At 33.4% G+C, this 22,440-nt stretch overlaps 2 protein-coding genes across 2 annotated transcripts in view; one reads left to right on the top strand and one right to left on the bottom strand.

The window, feature by feature from the left end:
• Positions 1-228: 228 nt before the first annotated feature.
• On the bottom strand, positions 229-4,515 carry LOC128989033 (uncharacterized protein K02A2.6-like). Its single transcript, XM_054410888.1, has 2 exons — positions 3,055-4,515; positions 229-258 (listed from the first exon to the last, which is right to left on the bottom strand). Exons 1-2 carry the CDS (start codon positions 4,513-4,515, stop codon positions 229-231), a joined length of 1,491 nt encoding a protein of 496 aa, XP_054266863.1.
• A 10,252-nt stretch (positions 4,516-14,767) lies between these two features.
• The window catches only part of LOC128990569 (uncharacterized), an 89,955-nt gene continuing 82,282 nt past the window's right edge, over positions 14,768-22,440 (top strand). Inside the window, exon 1 of the mRNA XM_054413000.1 lies at positions 14,768-14,865. The gene's annotated coding sequence lies outside the window, so the exon portion shown is untranslated. The remainder of the gene's footprint in view (positions 14,866-22,440) is intronic.

The following is a 22,440-nucleotide window of genomic DNA, read 5'->3' as shown; positions in this document are numbered from 1 at the left end:
AACGAAAAACATGGGGCGCATGCAATAGATCATAATAGTTCAATAGGTGAAGTTAATTGTAAATCAGCATGCGACCTATGTTTTTCGTTTTAAATCTTACAAGTATTTATTCTCTCAAAATTGTATAAATTATTTTATACTTTTTAGTGCGTTTAAAAAAAAACGTGGCATTTTTAAAAAGTATTTTTATTTATAAATAATTATTTAATTTTAGTCGGCTACTGAGTCTTATGTCCGAAGAAGGTAGATGAGGTTCTTCTAAACCCAAACAAATTGCATCGAAATTTATAGAATAGAGCTTGTTAATAGTTACTTTCAATCTGAAACACTTAAAACATCAGCTTGAACAACATCTTGAACGATTTCTATAGAGAAAATTTGTAAAAAACACTTTTCCCTGGACATCCATTTTGACAGAATTAATGTTATTAATTAATTGTTCAAAAATAATGATTTAACACTACAACCTTGCTGCTATTCATGCCAAAAAAAGATTGTGGCTCCATGTGAGAAACTTTGGCTCAAACTATGTTTGTTAATTATTTGTTAAGTAAAATATTACTATATATTTTTGTTAAGTAACTTTTCAACTTATCCGAGCAAAAAATATTAAATATAGTTTATGGTGGTTTGCAATGCAATATAATGAAACATAATTTTACCTACGACCCGTTTTTTAAAGTAGCCATTTCAGTCCAGTTCTTAGAATTGAAAAGTTTCACTTTACAGCTGTTTACCTTCATATCAGCATAGTTTTTCTCATATCCACACAGGTAACGGACCAATGAGGCTCAAGTATTGAGAGAAAAGAATTAAAATTGTAATGCTTCGGTCAACTAATCAGCTGATCAGTTGACCAATTTAATTGTTGATCCGACTTGTTCATGTTGATACTCGTGTATTCTTAATTAAGTTGGTGGAAGTCCAAAAATAAATGAAATATTTGCCGAATTGTACCTGATACAATATTATTTATGGTAAGAATGCTGCTAGCAATGTAATATTTAACGAAGTTTAACAAACACGTAATTTCGTTGCACCACTTTCAGTGGCAATGACAATACACGAAAACATAATCTCTCTAAAAAGTTATCAGTAGTGATTGTTAGTAATTAAATCCAGATTGATAGTAATTAAAAAACGGTCGTAGGTAAAGTAGTGTACGCAACTCGCGTTAATAGTCTTTACGACACTCGTAAAAGGTTTTAAGGCACTCGCCAAGGCTCGTGCCTTAAATTTTCTACTCGTGTCGTAAAGACTCTCTTAACGCAATCGTTGCGTAAACTACTATTACATCATACTGTCCGGAAAACAAAGACAACCGTTTCTAGTTCTGTATATCAGCCACAAAATCATCGTTTTTGGGTAACTTCAAATAGGGAACAGAAACAAACAATGGTAAAATGTTGGTTCGCTAACCTCAAAATTTGTTTAAGGCACATTTAAATGTTGTGAAAACGCTGCTAACCACACAATATTTGAAGTTGTGTTTGTAAACAACAGAAATTTAAACATTGATAAAAACGTATAACCTCGAATTATGTGGTATAATTTTGTAACGATTAGAAATTTATTTCCACAGTATGATGAAAATAGTTGTTCATCACACGGAGCGAAAGTGTATTTTTGGTACTTAACCGTATTTCTAAGCTTAGCGTACCAAAAAGAGCCACTTTCGCTCCTAGTGATGAAAACTACTAATAGTGTTCTTTAATAACTTGCATACAAATGTGGGGATAGTTTTACCGCTCTTATTATGCCAGATTTACTGTGTTATAGATAATATTTAAGTAAAGTATAACTCAGAATTTGTATACACTCCCCCCACCCAAGGTGCAGACTATTCCATCTCTCTGATTAGATTCTCACTAAAGTATTATCTAAAACATGTCAAGATTGAGGGAAGTAGTTATTACTGTAGGTGTCCAAAAACACCATTCGTTCAAATTTCTATTTATGTATATATAGAGTTATATATTTATCCATGAACGCGATAACCCAAGTAATTTTTGTCCGATTTTGATGAAATTTGGTCTAAAGGTATAAGGCGGGATAAACTTAAATGAGTTCGCAAACCAGCATGATCGGACCATGGGAATGGGGTTTTACGGGGCAAAAATTTGTTTTTCTCATTTTTGAACCTTAAAACACTAAATGATCCAATTTCTATTTAGACTTTTTTAAGCTTAAAAAAACATATATTTTAGTACATCAAAGTGTTTTTGTACGATTATTGGTAATGGAGAAAATTAAAAAGATTGTAAATTTAAAATTCCCATGTTATTCTTTTGGAGAATATTGTAAAATGTTGTAGTTAGCTGGTTTATGAATATATTTTGATCAAACTTGGCAAATTTATTGATTTTTGTAATATTTTACTAAGAATTAAGTGAATGCACTGTTTTATGTCATAACTCAAACTCAACTAACTTTATTTACCTTTTTACAAACATAGAATAACAAATAAACATATGATCTATCTATATATTAATAGGCAAGCATGTTTCTTTAAAACCTTTTTTCTCAGCTCGTGTGCATCGCAGGAAAAATCTATGCATACTGTTGGAAAGATATTTACCTGTAGATGAGCAGAATCCCTTTATAAATTAAAATAGGCTCAAAAATAAGCACAAAAAATGAATTTAAATTTTGAAAAAATTAACATGGATCAAATGGGTTGCCATGCTGGTTACGAAATAACAACGAAATATAAACAGAAAATCAAAACAAATGGAAGAAACTCCAATCATATGTTTTATTCACAGTGTGGGATGAAAATAAAGAAGACTGTACATTAAATATTTTTGGTCGAGTTTCGACCACTGGACGACCTCTAGTAATAATTAATAGAAATTAACAGGTGTTATGAAATAAACTGTTCTCACAACATCCTCCCTTTTAAGTTTGAAAGTTCTTCAACCAGCTTGGTTTTTGTATATTTCTCTTTGGACGGTTGTATGGTTCTGTTTGATGTGTATTTGCTGACAAATTTTGTTCACTGTTTTCCTCTCTTAAATAAGGGGCAAGTTTGAGGTGGAATCGATTTCTTCTCACATTCCTCTTATCAGTTTCAACAATATATGAACGAGGGCTGTCCAGGATTTTCACAATTTTGCCATGTCTTCTAAGGTCCACAATCCAAACTGGGTCTCCTATATGAAGAGGATTGAGAGTTTGCACTTTGTGCCTTCTATCATAGTTGTGTTTGTACTTCTCACGATATGTTTCTTCTCTCCCTTTAAGATCCTTTAGATCTGGTTTTCCACAAAGCAAATGTCCTGTCTGAGGCAATGTGCTCCGTAATCGCTCTGCTCTGTTCATAAGAAGCTGAGAGGGACTGAACCCATTCCAGAGGGGTGTCGTTCGATAGGCTAGAAGCGCTAAATAAGGGTCTTCCACATTTTTCTTTAGAATCATTTTGGCGATTTTCACTGCCGCTTGGGAAAATTTTGGGCTACTTGTTACATGCTTGAAGCCATAAACTTTGGAAAATGTCTTGAAATCTGAATGTTCAAGGACTTGAAATTGAGACCCACAGTCAGACCTAATTTCTTCTGGAATGCCATGTCGACAGAAAAAGGCTTTGCATCTCATTATTACTTCTCGTGATGTTAATGACTCTAATTCAGCTATCTCAAAATATCTGGAGTAATAATCTGTCACAGTCAAAAACCAAACGCCTTCAAGTTTGAACAAATCCATCGCAAGTGTTTTCCATGGCCTGTCAGGGAATTGTGTGGGAAGCAATGGTTCATGACTGTTCCTTGAATGTTTAATACAAGTAGGGCATGATTTCACCATACATTCAATGGCTGAAGAAATTCCTGGCCACCAGACTGACTCTTTTGCACGTAAACGACACTTGGTGATTCCAAAATGACCTTCATGTACTCTTTGAAGTGCCCAAGACTGCAGAGCTGGCTGAATTACAAGTCTTGAACCTCGTAGTATCATCTCATTATCCACACTTAGCTCATCCTTAACTGAATTATACGGTTTTAGGTCATCTCGTAATGATGTCTTAGAAGGCCAACCTTGGATGATTATTTTTTTCAGTTCACGTAAAGTCGGATCTTTATTTTGTTCCTCCAATACTTTAGCAACTATGCAGTCGTTTATATCGATGGACGACAAAACCATTTGAACAAACGCTTGAGTTTCTTCTTCTAACTCACGGTCATCAGTACCTGAAAATGGGAGAGGTGCTCTTGAAAGAGCATCAGGAACTAGAAGCTGCTTTCCAGGAATATAAGTAATTGAAAAATCATATCTCATGAGACGCAATCGAATTCTTTGAATTCTTGGAGACAATTCATCAAGATGTTTGGATTTCAAAATTTGAAGTAGTGCTTTGTGATCTGTTTGTATTGTTATTCTCTTGCCAATAATAAATTCTTGAAACTTTTCACATGCCCAAGCAACAGCTGTAGCCTCCCTCTCGATGTTTGCATAGTTTTTTTTCAGAAGGAAGAAGGCTTCGGGATGCAAATGATACTGGTCGTATAGAACCATCATCTTGAACTTGAGAAAGAGTTGATCCTAGTCCTTGAAGCGAGGCATCACAGGAGATAATTGTTTCCCCGATTTACGTCGTAAATGGCTAGGCAAGGAGAGTTAGTCAAAATGAGTTTTATTTCATCAAATGCCTTCGCCTGCTCTGGACCCCATATCCATGGAACGTTAGCTTGAAGTAGTGAATTCATTGGGGCCAAAATCTTAGCTTTGACAGGAATAAACTTACCAAGAAAGTTTACCATCCCATTGAACCTTTGAAGTTCTTTTACGTTTTTTGGGCAGTCCATTTTGAGAATGGCGGAAACCTTTTCCTTATCAACAGAAATTCCATCGGATGAGAGGAAATGCCCGAGGAATTTAATACTTGACTTCCCAAACTCAGTTTTGTCTTTGTTAAGTGTCATTCCTACATTTTTAAGCTTTTCAAGTACTTGCCGAACAACTGTATCATGTTCTTCTTTCGTTTTGCCCCAAATCAGAATATCGTCCATATGGACTGCGACATTTGACTGGTTGTCTAAGATTTTGTTCATGCATTTCTGAAAATGTTCAGGTGCTGATGTGATTCCAAATGGAAGTTTGAGAAATTTAAAACGTCCAAAAGGGGTAAGGAAAGTAGTTAGATCCTGGGAATTTACATTTAAGGGGACTTGCCAAAAACCACTGTTTGCATCAAGTTTTGAAAACCATTTTGCTCCTGAGATTGAGCTGAGAGACGTTTCAATTTTGGGAATCGGATGATAAGACCGCTGGATGGATTCATTCAACTTTGTTAAGTCAACACATATGCGGACATCTCCATTAGATTTAGGCACTACTACCATTGCTGAGCACCATTCAGTAGCATGCTCAACTGGTGTGATTACATTATTTTGTACCATACTTTCTAGTTCTTTTTTCACTTGACACATTAGGGGTAAAGGTACTGTCCTAGGAGTGGTTATTGCGTATGGCTTTGCGCCATCCTTAAGTGCTATTGTGTAGGGATCAGGAATGACGCCCAGACCACTAAACATTTCATGGTATTCGGTAAAAAAGTCACTGTCTACCTCTGCAACTGAATTAACAAACGTTAAAATCTTCAAGTCCTGTATTGCTGGACGACCAAGCAAGGGTGTTATGAGTCCCTTCACTACGTATACCATGTGATTTATTTTAACATCTCTGTATTGGATATTAGCTCTAACACAACCTACAGTTTCTAATTTTGTTCTACCAGCCCCAAACAACTCAACTAGAGTCGGCTGGATCCTACTTGGATCAACTATGCCAGGGGGAATTACTGTTACATCTGCCCCTGAATCAATTTTAAATGTTTGTGGTTTTCCCTCAAATACTAATTCTAGTTTCCAGGGCTTACATTTTGACCCATCCCCAAGTGAACCTATGAATACTTTATTATTTGAAGGTCCAAGTTCACTTACTTCATTTTCGTCAGTTACTTCCTGTGCTTCTTTAGATCTGCAGACCTTCGAAAAGTGACCAATCTTTTTGCATATAAGTTACATGTTGCGCTTTTTGCTGGACACGTGCTTCTTGGATGGGACGGTTTATAACCACACCAGATACATTGCGCTGGGTATTCTTGTTTCTTTTGACGAAACCTATAACCTTGATTTTGGTTTGAACTCGATGACGTAGTTGCTTCAATTTGAACTCTTTTCTCATCACATAAATCTGCCTTCTCTTTCTTTACGTTATCTGCATGTCTTATTACTGTAATGGCCTTGTCTAAATTCATCTCGGGATCTAGCAACAAGCGATCACTAAGTTTCTCATCATTTAAACCCAGTATTAGTACCATCAACTCTATTTCATCATTAAGTGAACCCCAGTCATAGGTTCTAGCCAAGGAATGGAGACTAACTATAAACTCTTCAACTGTTTCATTAATTTTTTTTGTCTCTTCAAAAACTTTGCTCTTTCAAAAATTAAGTTCCTCCGTGGAATAAAATGTTTGTCAAATAAATCTAAGACTCCTTCAAATGTTAGCGTTGATTCGGTTGCTAAATTAAAAGATGCAAAAATCTCATCAGCTTTCTCACCTAATGTGTATACAGACTGTCCCAAAAGTCCCGGACCGGTTTAATATTTTCTAAACGACAACAGATAAATCAATAAGATTTGGTACATCAACACCACACCTAAAAATCTACTTTTTTATGGAAATATAAATTTTCTGTCACATCAGGGGGACGTCCCGCAAGGAGTCAGAAGGAAATCTTAAACAGAAGCATAGGTTGACATGTACATCAAATTAAAGGTCTTTACTAGCAGAATATAATGCTGAAAATTTGAACTCAAACGGACAACCAAGTCAAGAATGACAGTGGTTCAAAGATTCATTTAATTTGCATTTGGGGGCACAGCCCTAGGAATCGGAAAAAAATTTTTAACGTAAGCATAGGTCGATATGCACATCAAATTAAAGGTCTTCACTAGTAGATTACAATGCCGTAAATTCAAGCTCAAAAGAACGGCTGATTAAAAAATGGCAGTAGTTCAAAGATTCAAAATGGCAGGTTCAAGAAATCTTTGAACGGCAGCCATTTTATAACGGGTGATCCTTTCGAGGCGCGGTTTCCGGCATTGAACTCTGCTAGCTAAGCTCTTTAAACTGATGTGCATATTGACCTATGCTCCTATTTAAGATTTCCTTCTGACTCCTCGTGGGACGTCCCCATGATATGACAGAAAATTAATAGTTCCTTAAAAAAGTAGATTTTTAAGTGTGGTGTTGATGTGCAAAATCTTATTGATTTATCTGTTGTCGTTTAGAAAATATTAAACCGGTCCGGGACTTTTGGGACAGTCTGTATAAGAGTGTTGATTTGTTTGTTCTCAGACTCTTCAGATAGCCCAGATGCTGACCGATATCTTTGAAATCGTGTTTTCCATCTTGGCCAATCTGCTGGTACAAAGGAGAAACTAGCTGGAGGTTGAATAACTGAATGAGTGTTAGATACAATGATTGACTTCATAGTTGAATTGTTGTATTCATTTTCTCTGCTTCTTTCATTTTGTTCTTGTTCATTTTCATTATCTTCATAGTCAGATTGTTTCCTTCTTGGATTTCTCTTCTGAGGCATAGCTCTAAACCGCTGCCACCATGTACTATTTTACTAAGAATTAAGTGAATGCACTGTTTTATGTAATAACTCAAACTCAACTAACTTTATTTACCTTTTTACAAACATAGAATAACAAATAAACATATGATAATAATTAATAGAAATTAACAGGTGTTATGAAATAAACTGTTCTCACAACAATTTTATACTAAGCTATTAATATTTTACTAAAAACCACACTTATTAGTTTCCTTGCAGCAGCAAACCTAGGTACTCGTTAAATCAAATGTTATTTTAATTTAATTGAAAATCAATTCAGACAAATGAAAATTCGCTTAGTCGACAGGTTAGCTGCAGCGAGGGTATTTTATTTAAAGTAAATTAATTAATCTATGTTTATATTGTTAATGTAGTTAGCATAACCTAACAATATCCTGGGCTGGGCATAAAATATGAGCCATGTGTTGAGTGAAAGTAGTTTGAAATTGTCTATTATTTAATTTTAAATTTAATCGAGTTATGAAATTCCTTTGTGGAGGATTCCTCACTTTTTGTACCTGCCTGTGTTGAAACCTCCTATATGATTGGGACGAAAAAAACCTTTCTCTAATTTTTGTTTATTTGTACATGTCATGTATTGTTATATCTGCAATTAAATAACTTATGGCAGATTGCCTATGCTATGATGAATACCAGTTACCAAAAATAACAAAACAATACTAAAAAAAGTTTCTATAGTATCTTTTATGTAACACTACACTAGTTATCAATATAATCTATACAGGGTGGTCGCGAATAAGCGTTAAACTTTTTATTGGGTATAATAGGAGCATAAATGGAACTCGTAAACGTGGTTTAAAAAAATATATCTCATACACAACCCCAGAGATGACATGTTTTAAATTTTTTGAAAAAAATTGACATAAATGCAAAAATGTTACATTTTTCGGGTTAGTTTAAAACTTTCAGCAACAATTAACTGTACCATCGCGTTCTCCACAAAATTTTGAATAAAAATACATGTATTTCAACTTGCCAAAATCTGCATAGCTACTTATTAAATTGAATAGAAATAAAAATTTGTGTTTTTCAAAAATTTAAAAAAAAAATACGTAAACATAAAACTTTTTTCAAAAAAGGTTTTAACGAGCAGCAAACACTTTTAAAAACTGCTCCATGATCTAAGCTTTCAAACAATACCATAAAACGTAGTATTTGATCCCGATAAATGTCCGCTATTCAAGTTTGAATGGCGTAAAACACAGGTTACCCAAAACATTTTTACTACTGTCGCGTTGTAATAATGTTTTTTAGATTAATTAAAATAGCACCATTTAAACGGATTTATTGAAATCAATTTTTGGCAATCTTGAATTAACTCAGCTATAAGGCTAATCTTATACCAATTCAAGTAAGATATGTACCTATGATATGAAATTAAAAATTAATAATAATTCATTTCGTAGTAGAGAAATTAGTTTTATTATTTACAGTACAGCCATGATATGAAACAAAAAAAAGACTTAGTCGTTTTCTCTTATTTACACTACTGCATACTTCACTAAAACGACAAGGCTGTGCCCCACAACCTAAAAAAAACACGATACAGATATTTGATAAACTTCAACTTAATAAATAAAAGTAGCCTTAAAATATGTTAAAATGAAAATATTACAGTAGTTGGGGATTAAATTGAACACATGAGACAAATAATTTAGTTTCAGGTAATACAAATGTTCAACATTTTGGATAGATTGTACAGACATTTCATCAAATTTTAATAAAAACACAGTTAGCCCTAAAATATGGTAAAATTAAAAGATTAAATAATGGATTAAAATAAACAAAAAGAGAATAGCTTCACTTCAACTTCCCTACTTGGATCGGACGAGGAGGCACTGTTTCTTGGCCTGCCAGATCTCCGGATCTTAACCCAATGGATTTTTTGTTGGGGGTTTATGAAATCGGTCGTCTACGCAAACCCTGTGAACACTGAAGAAGAACTTTTGAACATGATCATTGGAGCAGCAGAAGTGGTCAGGGGAAAGATGAGCCATAGCGTAACTGTTCAATCTATGAGAAAGAGAGCCAGAGCCTGTATTAGACAGAATGGCCATAATTTCGAAAATGTTCTTAAGTGAATGCCGACCTCTCTTGTTTCAAATGTCCACACAATTTTCCACTTCTCCGAGAGATTTGAACATGAATATTTTCCCCAAAATCGATTGTGTCTTTCATAGCTTTTTGTTTATTTTAATCCATTATTTAATCTTTTAATTTTACCATATTTTTGGGCTGTGTTTTTATTAAAATTTGATGAAATGTCTGTACAATCTATCCAAAATGTTGAACATTTGTATTACCTGAAACTAAATTATTTGTCTCATGTGTTCAATTTAATCCCCAACTACTGTAATATTTTCATTTTAACATATTTTAAGGCTACTTTTTAACCGACTTCCCCACTACCAACAAAAGGAGGAGGTTCTCAATTTGTTTGTGGCGATGTTTTTTTTTTCTATGTATGTTCACCAATTTCTCTGTGATTCTTTTACCGATCAGTGTGGTTCCACCACCAAAATAACCAGGAGAGCTTCTATTTGGTACCTTATATATTATGTTTAAGTATAATATTTGTTTCGGTGAAAAATTCTGAAAACCTTAAATATTCAACATTCATTTTGTTTACATTTGTGCAGATTGTTTACATTTGTGCAGAGAAGGCAATAAATAATAATAACATTCCTACAGCTGTTAGTTAAAACAATTTAAATGAAGCTACAGACAGTTTCTTCATGAAACAGTCGCTTCATATTGATTAATAAACTATTTCTTGCCATGGAGACTAAATAAGTTACATTGAAAAAATGCATTTTGTTTTGGTGACTATAAAAAAGGTATTTCAACGTTTGACCTGATTTGTGTATGATTCTGTTTTGAGTATTGAATGTTCTGACTTATAACAACATAGTGAATAGCTGTATAATATTGACAATTTAAAATGTATTGTGAAAACCAAAGCATTGGTAAAAGAGGTCTAAACATAAATTAGATGCAATTATTCCTTAAACGACATAAGAGGTGTGAGATTGCATAATCGTCAATCGTCTTAAAAGTGTTAAATATTTTTATTAATAAACATGCATTTGAAGACGTGGAGTGTTTATTAATATTCTTCACTGTCTATAATATTATGCCTGCTTCGGAAATGGGAAGCTGATTTGCAATTTCGACTACATCTTGAGCAAACAAAACCACCTCCCCCTTACACCACTTTTAGCTGAACCAATCTTTCATACACGTATTTTTCAAAGGTAATATACGTGATAACAACCAATTTTCTACTTTTAAGAGATCTTTTAGTGCTGGTGGCTGAGGAATAACTTTCTTATTGTTCAAAAAGGCTTGAGACATTACTGTATTTCGTTTTATAATGTAGAAATACACCAATTGCAGGAAACGATGTCTGGCATTTCAATGTCTCTAGGAAAGACATTCTTTTTTCATTAGGCATAATGTAATGGACAACTCTTTGTTTTTTTAAAGAAAAATCCAAAAATGTTAATTTTTATACCCATTGATTATGTAAACTGAACAGGTGACTCAAGCAGTTTAAAAATATTGATTGTTCTGTGGCACTTTTGGTTGTTTCAAGCAGTTTTGCTTATCAAAAAACTTCAAGTAATTAATATATAACAAATTATACAGTCACTAAAAATCATGAAATAATTTATTTTTGTAAAAAAATACGACCGACTTCAAAATGCTCTAAAAAGAATGAAATAATTTCAATAAAGTAAACTTTTGTATTAGGCAAGTGTAATTAAATCAACATGCAAATTAAAAAAATAATTAAGATACTTAATGCTTTAACAAACTAACATTTTTTTATACATCAGAACAATCCAACTCTGGTAAATATTGATTTCTCCATGACTACAAGAATCAATAAAAATCATCCAAAGATAAACAAATAAAAATGTTCACAATATCAAACAGCTGATGACTAATTTATATCACAAGCACACGCCCCCGTGGTGTCAACACCAGCACGACGAACATCAGCAATATGGTGTGGCATACCATCAACCTCTACGCTGGTTTGTGAGAGCTGCCGTGAGACCACACCAGGCTTCCATCTCGTAGTACATAAGGAATTTTTAGGCTTGACAAACACAGGTTCATCAGGTGAAAACTCAGTTCTTAGTTGCTCGTCACAATTTACAGGTTCGCCCTTACACCTCCACCTGTAGCAGAACAATCTAGAGCTTGGTGTCGACTCTTCATTCAAATCTTCTTTTGGTGTTAGATTATACCAATATACCATTTCTTGAACACTTCTTCTGGTTCTTGTTGCCATTCTCTTTATCGTTCTATGGTTTCGTTCAACGATTCCATTGCCGGACGGACGGTTCACACACCTAAAACGACGGATAACCCCCCATTCCTCACACAGTTGTTCAATTTGTTCACATCTGAATGTTGCACTATTGTCCATTAATAGTTCTTGGGGTGGACCTCGTTCTGAAAACAGTTCGCAGAAAAGGCCTGCAGCAATGCATTGGTGAGAGCCTCATAGTTACTCTTTACATTTTCTGCTAGCCCGTCATATACAGAAAATGCTCCTCCAGCCAAAAATAGGGGGAGAACTGTCTGCAAGTCTTTCACCTTTTGGAGCTTACATACCAATTCTAGTTTCTTTAACCACTCACTAAAATCACCACTTCCATCATACTGCTTAATCAAGTCTGAGAACTTAACACCAGTACCTGACATTATGCCGAAATAGCTTGTAATTAAATCAACATGCAAATTAAAAAAATAATTAAGATATTTAATGCTTTAACAAACTAACATTTTTTTATACATCAGAACAATCCAACTCTGGTAAATATTGATTTCTCCATGACTACAAGAATCAATAAAAATCATCCAAAGATAAACAAATAAAAATGTTCACAATATCAAACAGCTGATGACTAATTTATATCACAAGCACAGCAAGCTCACGTATTTTAAGTCGGCGCGGCTCTATGATGATTTTTGATACAAAATTGAAAGAGTGTGTCCATATTGCAGGTGACTATGTATAACTAAAGGTGTTAATCTGCATGTCATTTTCATAGTTATGTTATGTTATTTTATTTCCGTCATCAGAGATCGGCATTATAGTGGTATTAACGAGTATCTTTAAAAAAGATTATAACGCATTTAAATGTTTCTAACTTGGAAAAGTAACGTTTTAATACTAAACTAGCTTCTTTTCCCTATCATAATATCAAACTAAATTATTTTTCTATTCATATAGAACATTTGTGTGTGTTATTTTCATAATGCATTTATTCTGAAGTAAACATAAAATACAAGAAAATATTTCCTTTAATATATAAACAAAACAGTTCAGTATGTTTTTTATATATTTATGTTATCCAGCTACAATTTATTGATTTTCAAAATACACACACAATATTTAATTTCAATCATATTTGCATTTTGAGCCGCGCCGACTTGAAATACGTGAGCTTGCCTAATACAAAAGTTTACTTTATTGAAATTATTTCATTCTTTTTAGAGCATTTTGAAGTCGGTCGTATTTTTTTACAAAAATAAATTATATTTATTAAGTTGAAGTTTATCAAATATCTGTATCGTGTTTTTTTTTAGGTTGTAGGGCACAGCCTTGTCGTTTTAGTGAAGTATGCTGTAGTGTAAATAAGAGAAAACGACTAAGTCTTTTTTTGTTTCATATCATGGCTGTACTGTAAATAATAAAACTAATTTCTCTACTACGAAATGAATTATTATTATTTTTTTAATTTCATATCATAGGTACATATCTTACTTGAATTGGTATAAGATTAGCCTTATAGCTGAGTTAATTCATCCAGTTTGAAAAAAGATTGCCAAAAATTGATTTCAAAATCCGTTTAAATGGTGCTATATTAATTAATCTAAAAAACATTATTACGACGCGACAGTAGTAAAAATGTTTTGGGTAACCTGTGTTTTACGCCATTCAAACTTGAATAGCGGACATTTATCGGGATCAAATATTACGTTTTATGGTATTGTTTGAAAGCTTAGATCATGGAGCAGTTTTTAAAAGTGTTTGCTGCTCATTAAAACCTTTTTTGAAAAAAGTTTTATGTTTACGTATTTTTTTTAAATTTTTGAAAAACACAAATTTTTATTTCTATTCAATTTAATAAGTAGCTATGCAGGTTTTGGCAAGTTGAAATACATGTATTTTTATTCAAAATTTTGTGGAGAACGCGATGGTACAGTTAATTGTTGCTGAAAGTTTTAAATTAAACCGAAAAATGCAACATTTTTGCATCTATGTCAATTTTTTTCAAAAAACTTAAAACATGTCATCTCTGGGGGTGTGTATGAGATATATTTTTTTAAACCACGTTTACGAGTTCCATTTATGCTCCTATTATACCCAATAAAAAGTTTAACTCTTATTCGCGACCACTCTGTATATGAAGTCAAAAGTACCCATGAACTTTTGAGAAAACTACAAGTCACACCCCCATAAGCCATATACTTAAAATGTTCGTCATGACGAGAAACCTTGCGCAAAATTATTCATTATTTCATATACTGCCCTATAAGGTCGTAATTGCTTTCCAAAGGGAACTTTCCATTTACCTAATGTTAAAAATACCTCAGCTGTTATTATTTGTTTGCATTACCATTACTGTATTCTGTTTTGTTTATTTCATCTTAACCTAACCAATCAATAGTTTTATTAATACTAATGTAGTAAAACGGGGTGGAGCCCTTGGGTAAAAGCTAGTATAAAGTAAATCTACTTTTAGTATGTGTGTATACTTTGCTACTAAAATGGATTTGCTACAGTATCTGATAAAAAAGAAAAGTCTTGAGCTGCTTGTATATCCACACGATTGTATAACCAGCCTTAAAACTACTCATTATCAAAACAAACTCCACTAGCTACCTTCAAATATTCTCAATGAGCCCAACATCTTCACCCTCTGTAAGGGAAGCCGGGAAGCAATTTCACTAACAGCTGATGTACAATCTTCCGGATCGATGGACGTAAATCAAGATCGCAGCGAGGGAATGCCCTGAAGCTGCTAACGAAATAACGTGGTAATCGGCACAACAGGGGGCTGAGGGGGGGGGGCAGTATAGGACCGGATCTCTCAGTATCAGTAGTGGTGCCGTAGCGACAGTACCATCGCGAGTGTCGTACAATACCGTACCGATCACCGACCACCGACCACAGTATGGATTAACTTTTTTAATGCAGGTAAAACTTGTCATGTGCAGCTTAAGCATAGTTAGTAAAAAAAAAAACTGTTACGTGTTCTTGAATGTAATTGATCTGAAAAGCTTTTACAATTTAATGTTTGTTCATGTTGTTATTGGACGTCATTATTTTATTATTTCGTGATAAAAAACAAAGCTTTGTATTTTTATTACTAAGCCAAAAGCTGATAGTTTGGTAAACAAAACTAATAGAATTCTATTCGATAGATTTCAATAAAAAAGAAATTTAGACCACTGTTGTGGACTAAGTGTTTAAACTAGTAAATAGTTAGGCAAACTTGTCAGGCTTAACATTAGTATAAAGTTAATTTAGAAAAAATGGTTCATTAGTTTTACTTTTATTTTTTTTATTTATTTAATGCATGTGTTGAAAGAGGTTTAACAAAATTTGAAGTTTGCTTATATAAATAATAAAACACTCGTCCAGTCTATAAAAGGGATAACCTATATTTGATTCTTAATACCGTCTCCGTTGCAGCTTACGTTTGACTTATTTTGGTAATCTGCTTATTTAGCTTTTAAACACATTGTACACTTGAACAGAAAAGATTATACAGCTAATTGAGGTTTTAAAAACTGTGTGATTCTAGGAATCATCATTTTTGTTAAGCTTTTTTTTGTGATATTAATCTTTTTTGCTTACTATTAAAAAAAATATATTTATTATGTTTTTATTTTACTCTACTGGTATCATAAACAAAGAGTATGCTGTATGAGGAAGACACAATTCTATAAAAAAATATTTACCCAACTGTATAGTTGAGAAAAGAATTTATTTATTAAAATTTATTTATTTTAAGGAAAGAATTTATTCACTTAAGAAAGCCGTTTTAAGTTTGAAGTGCTTCCGCAAAACAGCTTCAGTAAAATATCATTTTCTTGTGACCTTTCATATCAAACTTAAAAAAAACACACATAGCTTGTATTAGAGTATAAGATATGTAAGACTTTTCAATTAAATACAGCTCTTTTGATCCCAGAACAGTTTATTTATTTAATATTGATAAGAACTTATTATTAAAATTAAATAAATTATTATCAATGGCAATTGTTCAGGGACCTTTAAAACGCTTAAAATATTAGCGTTTTACCTACCAAGCAGAGCAATGCTCTTAATATTCAGTTATACACTCACTTAAACATTAACTTATAGCCTTACTCTATAGATTTCCACAAAAAAATACGTGTAGTTACCTCAAATCCCACCCTTATCGTTGTCTTTAATTTGTATAATGGTAGAAAACAATGTTAAAATTCTAGATTCATATATATGTCCTGTAAATTAGAACACCTGGCATATACTTAGCTTGTTAGTTTTATTCACGAATACTAGAAAAGACTTGGTATGGATCATAAACATAAACAAATGACGTTTTTGGCCCGAAGGTAAACAAAACCATATGTTAATTAATGCTATTACTATAGTGGTTTTGTTTACTTTCGGGCCAAAAACGTCATTTGTTTATGTTTATAATCCATACCGCTTTTATTCAATACTAGCTGAACCCGGCAGACGTTGTCTTGCCTAAATAATATCTTGACAGCCATATTTTACTGTGTTAAGATAGAGACCTCTAGCTGTAACCCGCGGGCTTTGCCCCGTTTAACTTCTTAATTTTCAAGATGATCTCGTTCGCATGGCTCAATCACGTCCTGGTTGAAGTTCGTTCGCTACGCTCACTCACCTTTATGTTGGAGCTCGTTCGCTACGCTCACTCACCTTTAGGTTGGAGCTCCATACCGCTTTTATTCAATATACCACTGTGTCGTTTGTAAAATGTAAATTTGTTACCGACAGTTATAACGGTTGTCTCTTTGAAGGCACTAATGCTTGAGTTTATAAGGGCAATGCATCGTCATCCTTCATGATTAATAGATATTCATTAATGTATGATAATATTCATTTATTTGGACATAATTCTATTATACAACTGAATTATCATAAACACAATCATAAGAAATGGGAACATATGTTCATAAATAATTAATTATACTGTAGTAGCTGTAGTAAATTTGGAAACACGCCAATGATACAACTAACTATCTTCGATAACAAAAGCTGTACCCTGCAATTATTGACTAGAGGATTCCAAACAATATTGTGTACACCCAAAGACGAATATCTCATTTCTTCACGTGTTCTCATTATTATTCTGCATGAAGTCTTCTGTCAGTTCGTGATTGGTATGAGACGAGTCCAAGTCTAAGCAGATGTTACACTTTTGATTTCATACAAAATCTTACTACATTTTTCCAAACTTCACAAGTAATTTTCGAAGTAAACTTTACCACTAAAGTTCAATCTGTTTTATCTCTTATATATTTAACACCTTTTTGACTTTTTAAATCCTTATAGTTACTGTAATTTTCCGAAATTGCAACGATAAGGAAGTAAATATAACTACGGAAATTAAAAGCTAATGATATACTATGGTAAACTCCTTTGCTTTGGATATTAAATCGTGTGTATGATAAAAAATGTTTCAAAATAAAACTGTATTAAATAAATTAATAGAGCTATATGTATTCAAGTCGTCTATTCATAAACTTAAGTTATAAACAAATGGATTCTTTCATGGTATAGTGATTATTTATTGTTAAGATAATTGATAGTTTTTCTTTATTGTTTACTGGCATGACAACCACTGGCATAGGTACAATCTTATGTAGGTGTTGATTTGCGTTTGCAGTATTTATAACGTGTATTCGCCCGTATATCCACCTCTTTGAAAAGCTCTGACCGTCGAAAATTAATAAAATGATAACCATCGTGTATATAGAGTCCGATATACTTTAAAGGCTTACTAACTAAACAAAAATGTTTGGCAAACTTGAAAATATAGAATAAATCGTCAGATTGGATTCGACCATCATTCGTTTGACGTCCAACAAAAGATCGCGAGAAAACCATGGAATACAAAACGTGGACTGTTTGTCAAGTTTTTGCGACATGTCGTGTCGTGCTGGTGGAAAGGTTAGGTTAGTGTGTGACGAACTATGATGACGATCCAAGACAGAGTACCGTAACTGACGCTGAGATACCGCAATGCCGTTTTTCCCTTCCTACTCTATGGCGAGCCGAACGACAGATTTCTTACTCTATGGAAAGCTGAGCCACAGCTGTGAAAAGTATAAAACTGTACGAGTAGTTTAGTTACATTCTCGGTTACGTACGTTTCGTTGAAGTTAGAGAAACTCACCCTAGATGACAAGTTAAAGACCGATTGTTGTTAACGAGTTGATTTTAAAATGAACGGTTTGTAACGCTTTTCGTAATTTATCATACTGTTGCATTGAAATATCATATTTATTAATTACTCTGTACAGTAGAACCTCAATAACAAGACCCTAGATGACAAGTCACCCTTGATAACAGGTGTCATTTTGAATATATCACCTTAAATATATCCCTTTCAGACCCGGGAATCGTAGTCATCTCGACCGCTTTAAGTCCTGAGCAAATTTTGAATAAATGTTCGTTTTTAACCTAGATTTCAAATACTAAAATTATTGATTAGGTTTGTTTTAAAGACGAAACCTTCATAAAACCATATTAACAATTTCAGTTTCAGCAATAATTAGCATTATATACGTTTAAAAACATAAATAAAACAGTCATTTACCTTAACAGTTGCCTTTTTCACCTATCTTACCGTGACATTGCAACAAAACAATCAGTGTTACCATAAGACATGAAGGCAGACTGCAAAAAAAAATTCCCAGCTGATCTCCATAACCTACACAAACGATTGCGTACAGGTTTGAGCAACAGAAAGATCCAGAAACTTCAAAAAACAAATAAACAATCAACAACAAATACACAATCGTGTTGGTTAGGTTGTCAGGACTTAAACATTTACCTACACAAATGAGTGTGCTGGGTCTGTAAGGGATATTTTACCCCTAATCAAATGTTATTGCAAACCTCGATAAGAAGTCTACCTTTATAACAAGTCTTATTTTTATAATCCCACAATAGACTTGTTAACGATGTTCCAAATATACAGATTAAAACAACCTTTTCTACTCAATAGGGTTATTGAAAGCGTATACAATTGGATAAACAAAATCCAAATCAATCTCTTATTTATTTTTCAATCGTGTTACACAACACAAACATGCATTATAACAAGTACAGTTCTAAATTTTAGTTTGGTTTGAAACCTTTTTTAAAATTTGGAAACCTTACCGCTAATGTAGCGACTTAATTGGAAACCTTGAATTGTGTTTTCTGCTGAAATGTGTATATTTTGAGTGTGGTTGGACGCAAAAGAGCCGATATGATCAAGAACGATGCTAATAAATATTGCATTGTAGTTTATCTCCTTTTAAATTAAGATCTCAATGACAAGCTATATAAACTCTAAACTGTAAAACTGGTAATTTAACTAAATGTTCTTAAATTGCCAAGCAATGAACCAAAAGCAACTGACTTCAATTCTTACTTACTTACTTACTTACTTGATACTTGTGTCCTTAATCCTTGACCGACAATGTCGGATAGATTGCGTCAGAGGCATATTAACATACTATTTATTTACATTCTAATACACTTACCATTGATTAGTCAACAAAAACGATAAGCTGTTTATCAATTTTCTGCAAGGAGCATCATATTTAAAGCTAAGAATGCAGATATTTAGAACAGTTTGAAATTCGTGAGTATAATAACATAAGCAACAAAAAGATTTCACTCTGTTTCGCTAAGTAGGCGTATGAGTACATAAACTCTTTGCGTTACCTGTTCCACAGTGTTACACCAGTTTAGTGGTTATCGGATACGTCACGGTGTTTATATACGAACTTTGGTATTTAAATATCTGTGTATAGTGAGTTAGAAGACCAGGAAGTAGGCTAACCTTGACCCCAAGAAGACGTCGAGAGGTAAAGTAGGCCCGGAATGTAGGCTAAGCCCCGCAGCATCAGGCGCTACTCGCAGCTAGCATCCTCCATCTGGGCAAAGGGTCACCTTATTGTGGATTGGGTCAGATTTTGTGTCTGTGGATGCGATGCTACCTGGTGTGGATTAACGTCCACACTAGTGAGTACTACGACTATCCGCAGTACTATCCTAATAATTAGACCAATTCGTTAATTACGAGGAAAAAATGTGGTTCGGATTCCACAATAAACTGTAGGTCCCTTAGTTGCCATTAGCTGTATGGGCTATTAATTAACAGCTGTGACAAAGGAACATGTCGGCCTTAGTCACTAACAAGACTACAAGAACGCGCCACTCATCCTACACTCATCCTTCACTCATATTTGGGTTAAAATACGCACATAGTGGCGTCCCCATCTTAAATAATTGATAATTGATTGGACATGGAAAAAAGAATTGAGGAATATTCGCAGGTGAGATAATGTATTGATGGACCAGTTAAATTTCCCAGCCAGTTTGATTTGCAGTGATAAAAACTTTTAACACCTTGGTTCCTTGGTATCCTTGGACGACTCACTATAGTTTTTTTTTTTTTTTTTTTTTTTTTTTTTTTTTTTTTTTTTTTAAGAAATTTAGGGTGTTGAACAAATGAAGGTGCAGCACTGTCACTTGGATCAGCAAAATATCTATCCAGAATCAATTTTTAAATGGAAAAGTCAATGTTATTTTAAAGTGCACTTATTTTTTAGGGCATAACTTCTTTAATTTATTTATAACGTGTCATTGGTAAATTAATTCAAAATTTACTTGAAATAATTTTTGATTATGCATTTTCAAGTTGGAAAACTTTGTTGACCTTTTACCTTGCCAAGGTTTCATCGGTATGCAAGTGTAAGGATGGTTATTCCGACTATTTAGTTTCAAATGTTAATAATTTCTCAAAAATCTTACTTAAAAATAATCTCTATGAAACCCAAATCCGTCTCCGTTGTCAGCTCAGTCAATTTTCCTCTTGACCAATTTAACTAAAGAGTTAGCAAATTGCCTGGTTGACTGTAATTTAAAGAAAATTAAGATGAAAATTAAATTACAACGATCTTCTTTAAAGAATCTTCAGTCATGACGAATCAGCATGAGTATCAGGAAAAGCACTTGTGTGCGAGGGAAGATTAAATAATAAATTCAGTCAGGAAAATACCCCATAAATATGCACACTAATGTTTATCTGTTCAACCTTCAAAGATGAGCCAGAGAAAGCATAGTCTCTTCAGTAGACAATGGTGAAAGGAAAGGTCCTCCACACTTGGCGGTCAAGTTACATTCTATCAATATAGAATTCGTTGTACTTTCTTCTCATATATTGGACTTTCTTGAACTTATATCAAAAGGTTAATTAAGAGCTAGAATCAATTCGATTCTCCTCAATCAATTGGAGATTTCTAATAGCGTTCAAACCTTTTTGGAAAATCCAGGTGAAGAATTATCACGCACCACATTCAATATAGAAGGACGTCAAATAAAGTTGTCGAACTGTTTGTATATTTTTTAATCATTTTGGATTGAAGACCTATTTTCAAACTAAAATCATCTATGTCTGAACAATCTACAGAATATACGCATGGGTCTACGCACCTAACCATCGCATAGGATGTCCAAAATCCACGTTCAGGCCAGTGACATGCAACCGGAAGTAGAGGAGTCCAACCGGAAGAGTCCAGGTGTGACTGTGGCCTTGATTAATGTAGCATATCGGTGAAAATTTGTAATACAGTTGTAATTAATTTGTAATAAAAGCTGTTTCTCGAGATCAGGCGTTTATATAATATCGTGTTATAATTTATTGTATAATCAACGAAGTATGAATATCCACTGCTTATAATTTACTTACTTCGTTGGATATGTGTAAAGGGTAAAGGGCGTAACTAAATAAGTTTTATAGGAAAGCTATTTTTTTAGATGTTAGTTTATCTACATAAATAGAACATGAATTTAATACACCGGTTTCAGTTTTCTTGATGCGAAGACCACATCTTCTGTTATATCCAGCGTTCAAGTCTCCAGATTAAAAATAGATACACTACGTACATAAAATACAATATGAGTTATTTTCCTATGAGTCAAATATGATAATCATAGAAACGAAGAGAAGCAATGCGAATTATACATCCAAATAGTTAATTTACACCTCATTTTATTCGGCAGAATATCCCATTTTCCAAGGGCAACTTACAAACCATTACAAAAATTGTTCAAGTAGTCGGTTATGGTTTTGGCCAAATCAACGAATTCTTCTATACAAATAAGTAACTTTTGAAAATTTTCGTTACTCACAACTCGATGAATATAATGTATATTATGTTAACCAAATAAATAATCTAGATCGAATTCTATCTTTGATACCCTAAACACTTTATTCGATAAATGGAAAAATGACCAAATACTTTAGAATTTGCTAATTTTATGCTGCTTGTAATATGCTTCTGTGTCGATGGATAATGAACCAATCATTTTTGTGTGATTCAAATAATGATAAATATCGAACAAATGCTACAAAATGGAATATCAGAACGTTCACGAGGAGCAAGTACAGCATTACGTTAAATAAGAAACAACCCTGCTGAACCCCAGTATGAAATGTAAGAGGTTGTCTGAGAAAGAGCAGTCTTTGCCCAC

This window comes from Macrosteles quadrilineatus, unplaced genomic scaffold, assembly GCF_028750875.1.
Source record: "Macrosteles quadrilineatus isolate MER2022 unplaced genomic scaffold, UCM_ALF_1.0 Scaffold_3__2_contigs__length_128488019, whole genome shotgun sequence".
In the NCBI taxonomy this organism is placed as follows: Eukaryota; Metazoa; Arthropoda; class Insecta; order Hemiptera; family Cicadellidae; genus Macrosteles; species Macrosteles quadrilineatus.
The sequence above is the reverse complement of the archived record's forward strand: the minus strand, read 5'-3'. Positions and strand labels throughout refer to the sequence as shown.

Bases quoted from the DNA above. Each gene is read 5' to 3' on its own strand.
- LOC128989033 (XM_054410888.1), bottom strand. From the start codon at position 4,515: ATGATGGTTCTATACGACCAGTATCATTTGCATCCCGAAGCCTTCTTC. The intron at 259-3,054 runs GTGAGAAGAAAT...GTTTGGGTTTAG, and splicing joins TTGAAACTGATAAGAGGAAT to AAGAACCTCATCTACCTTCT.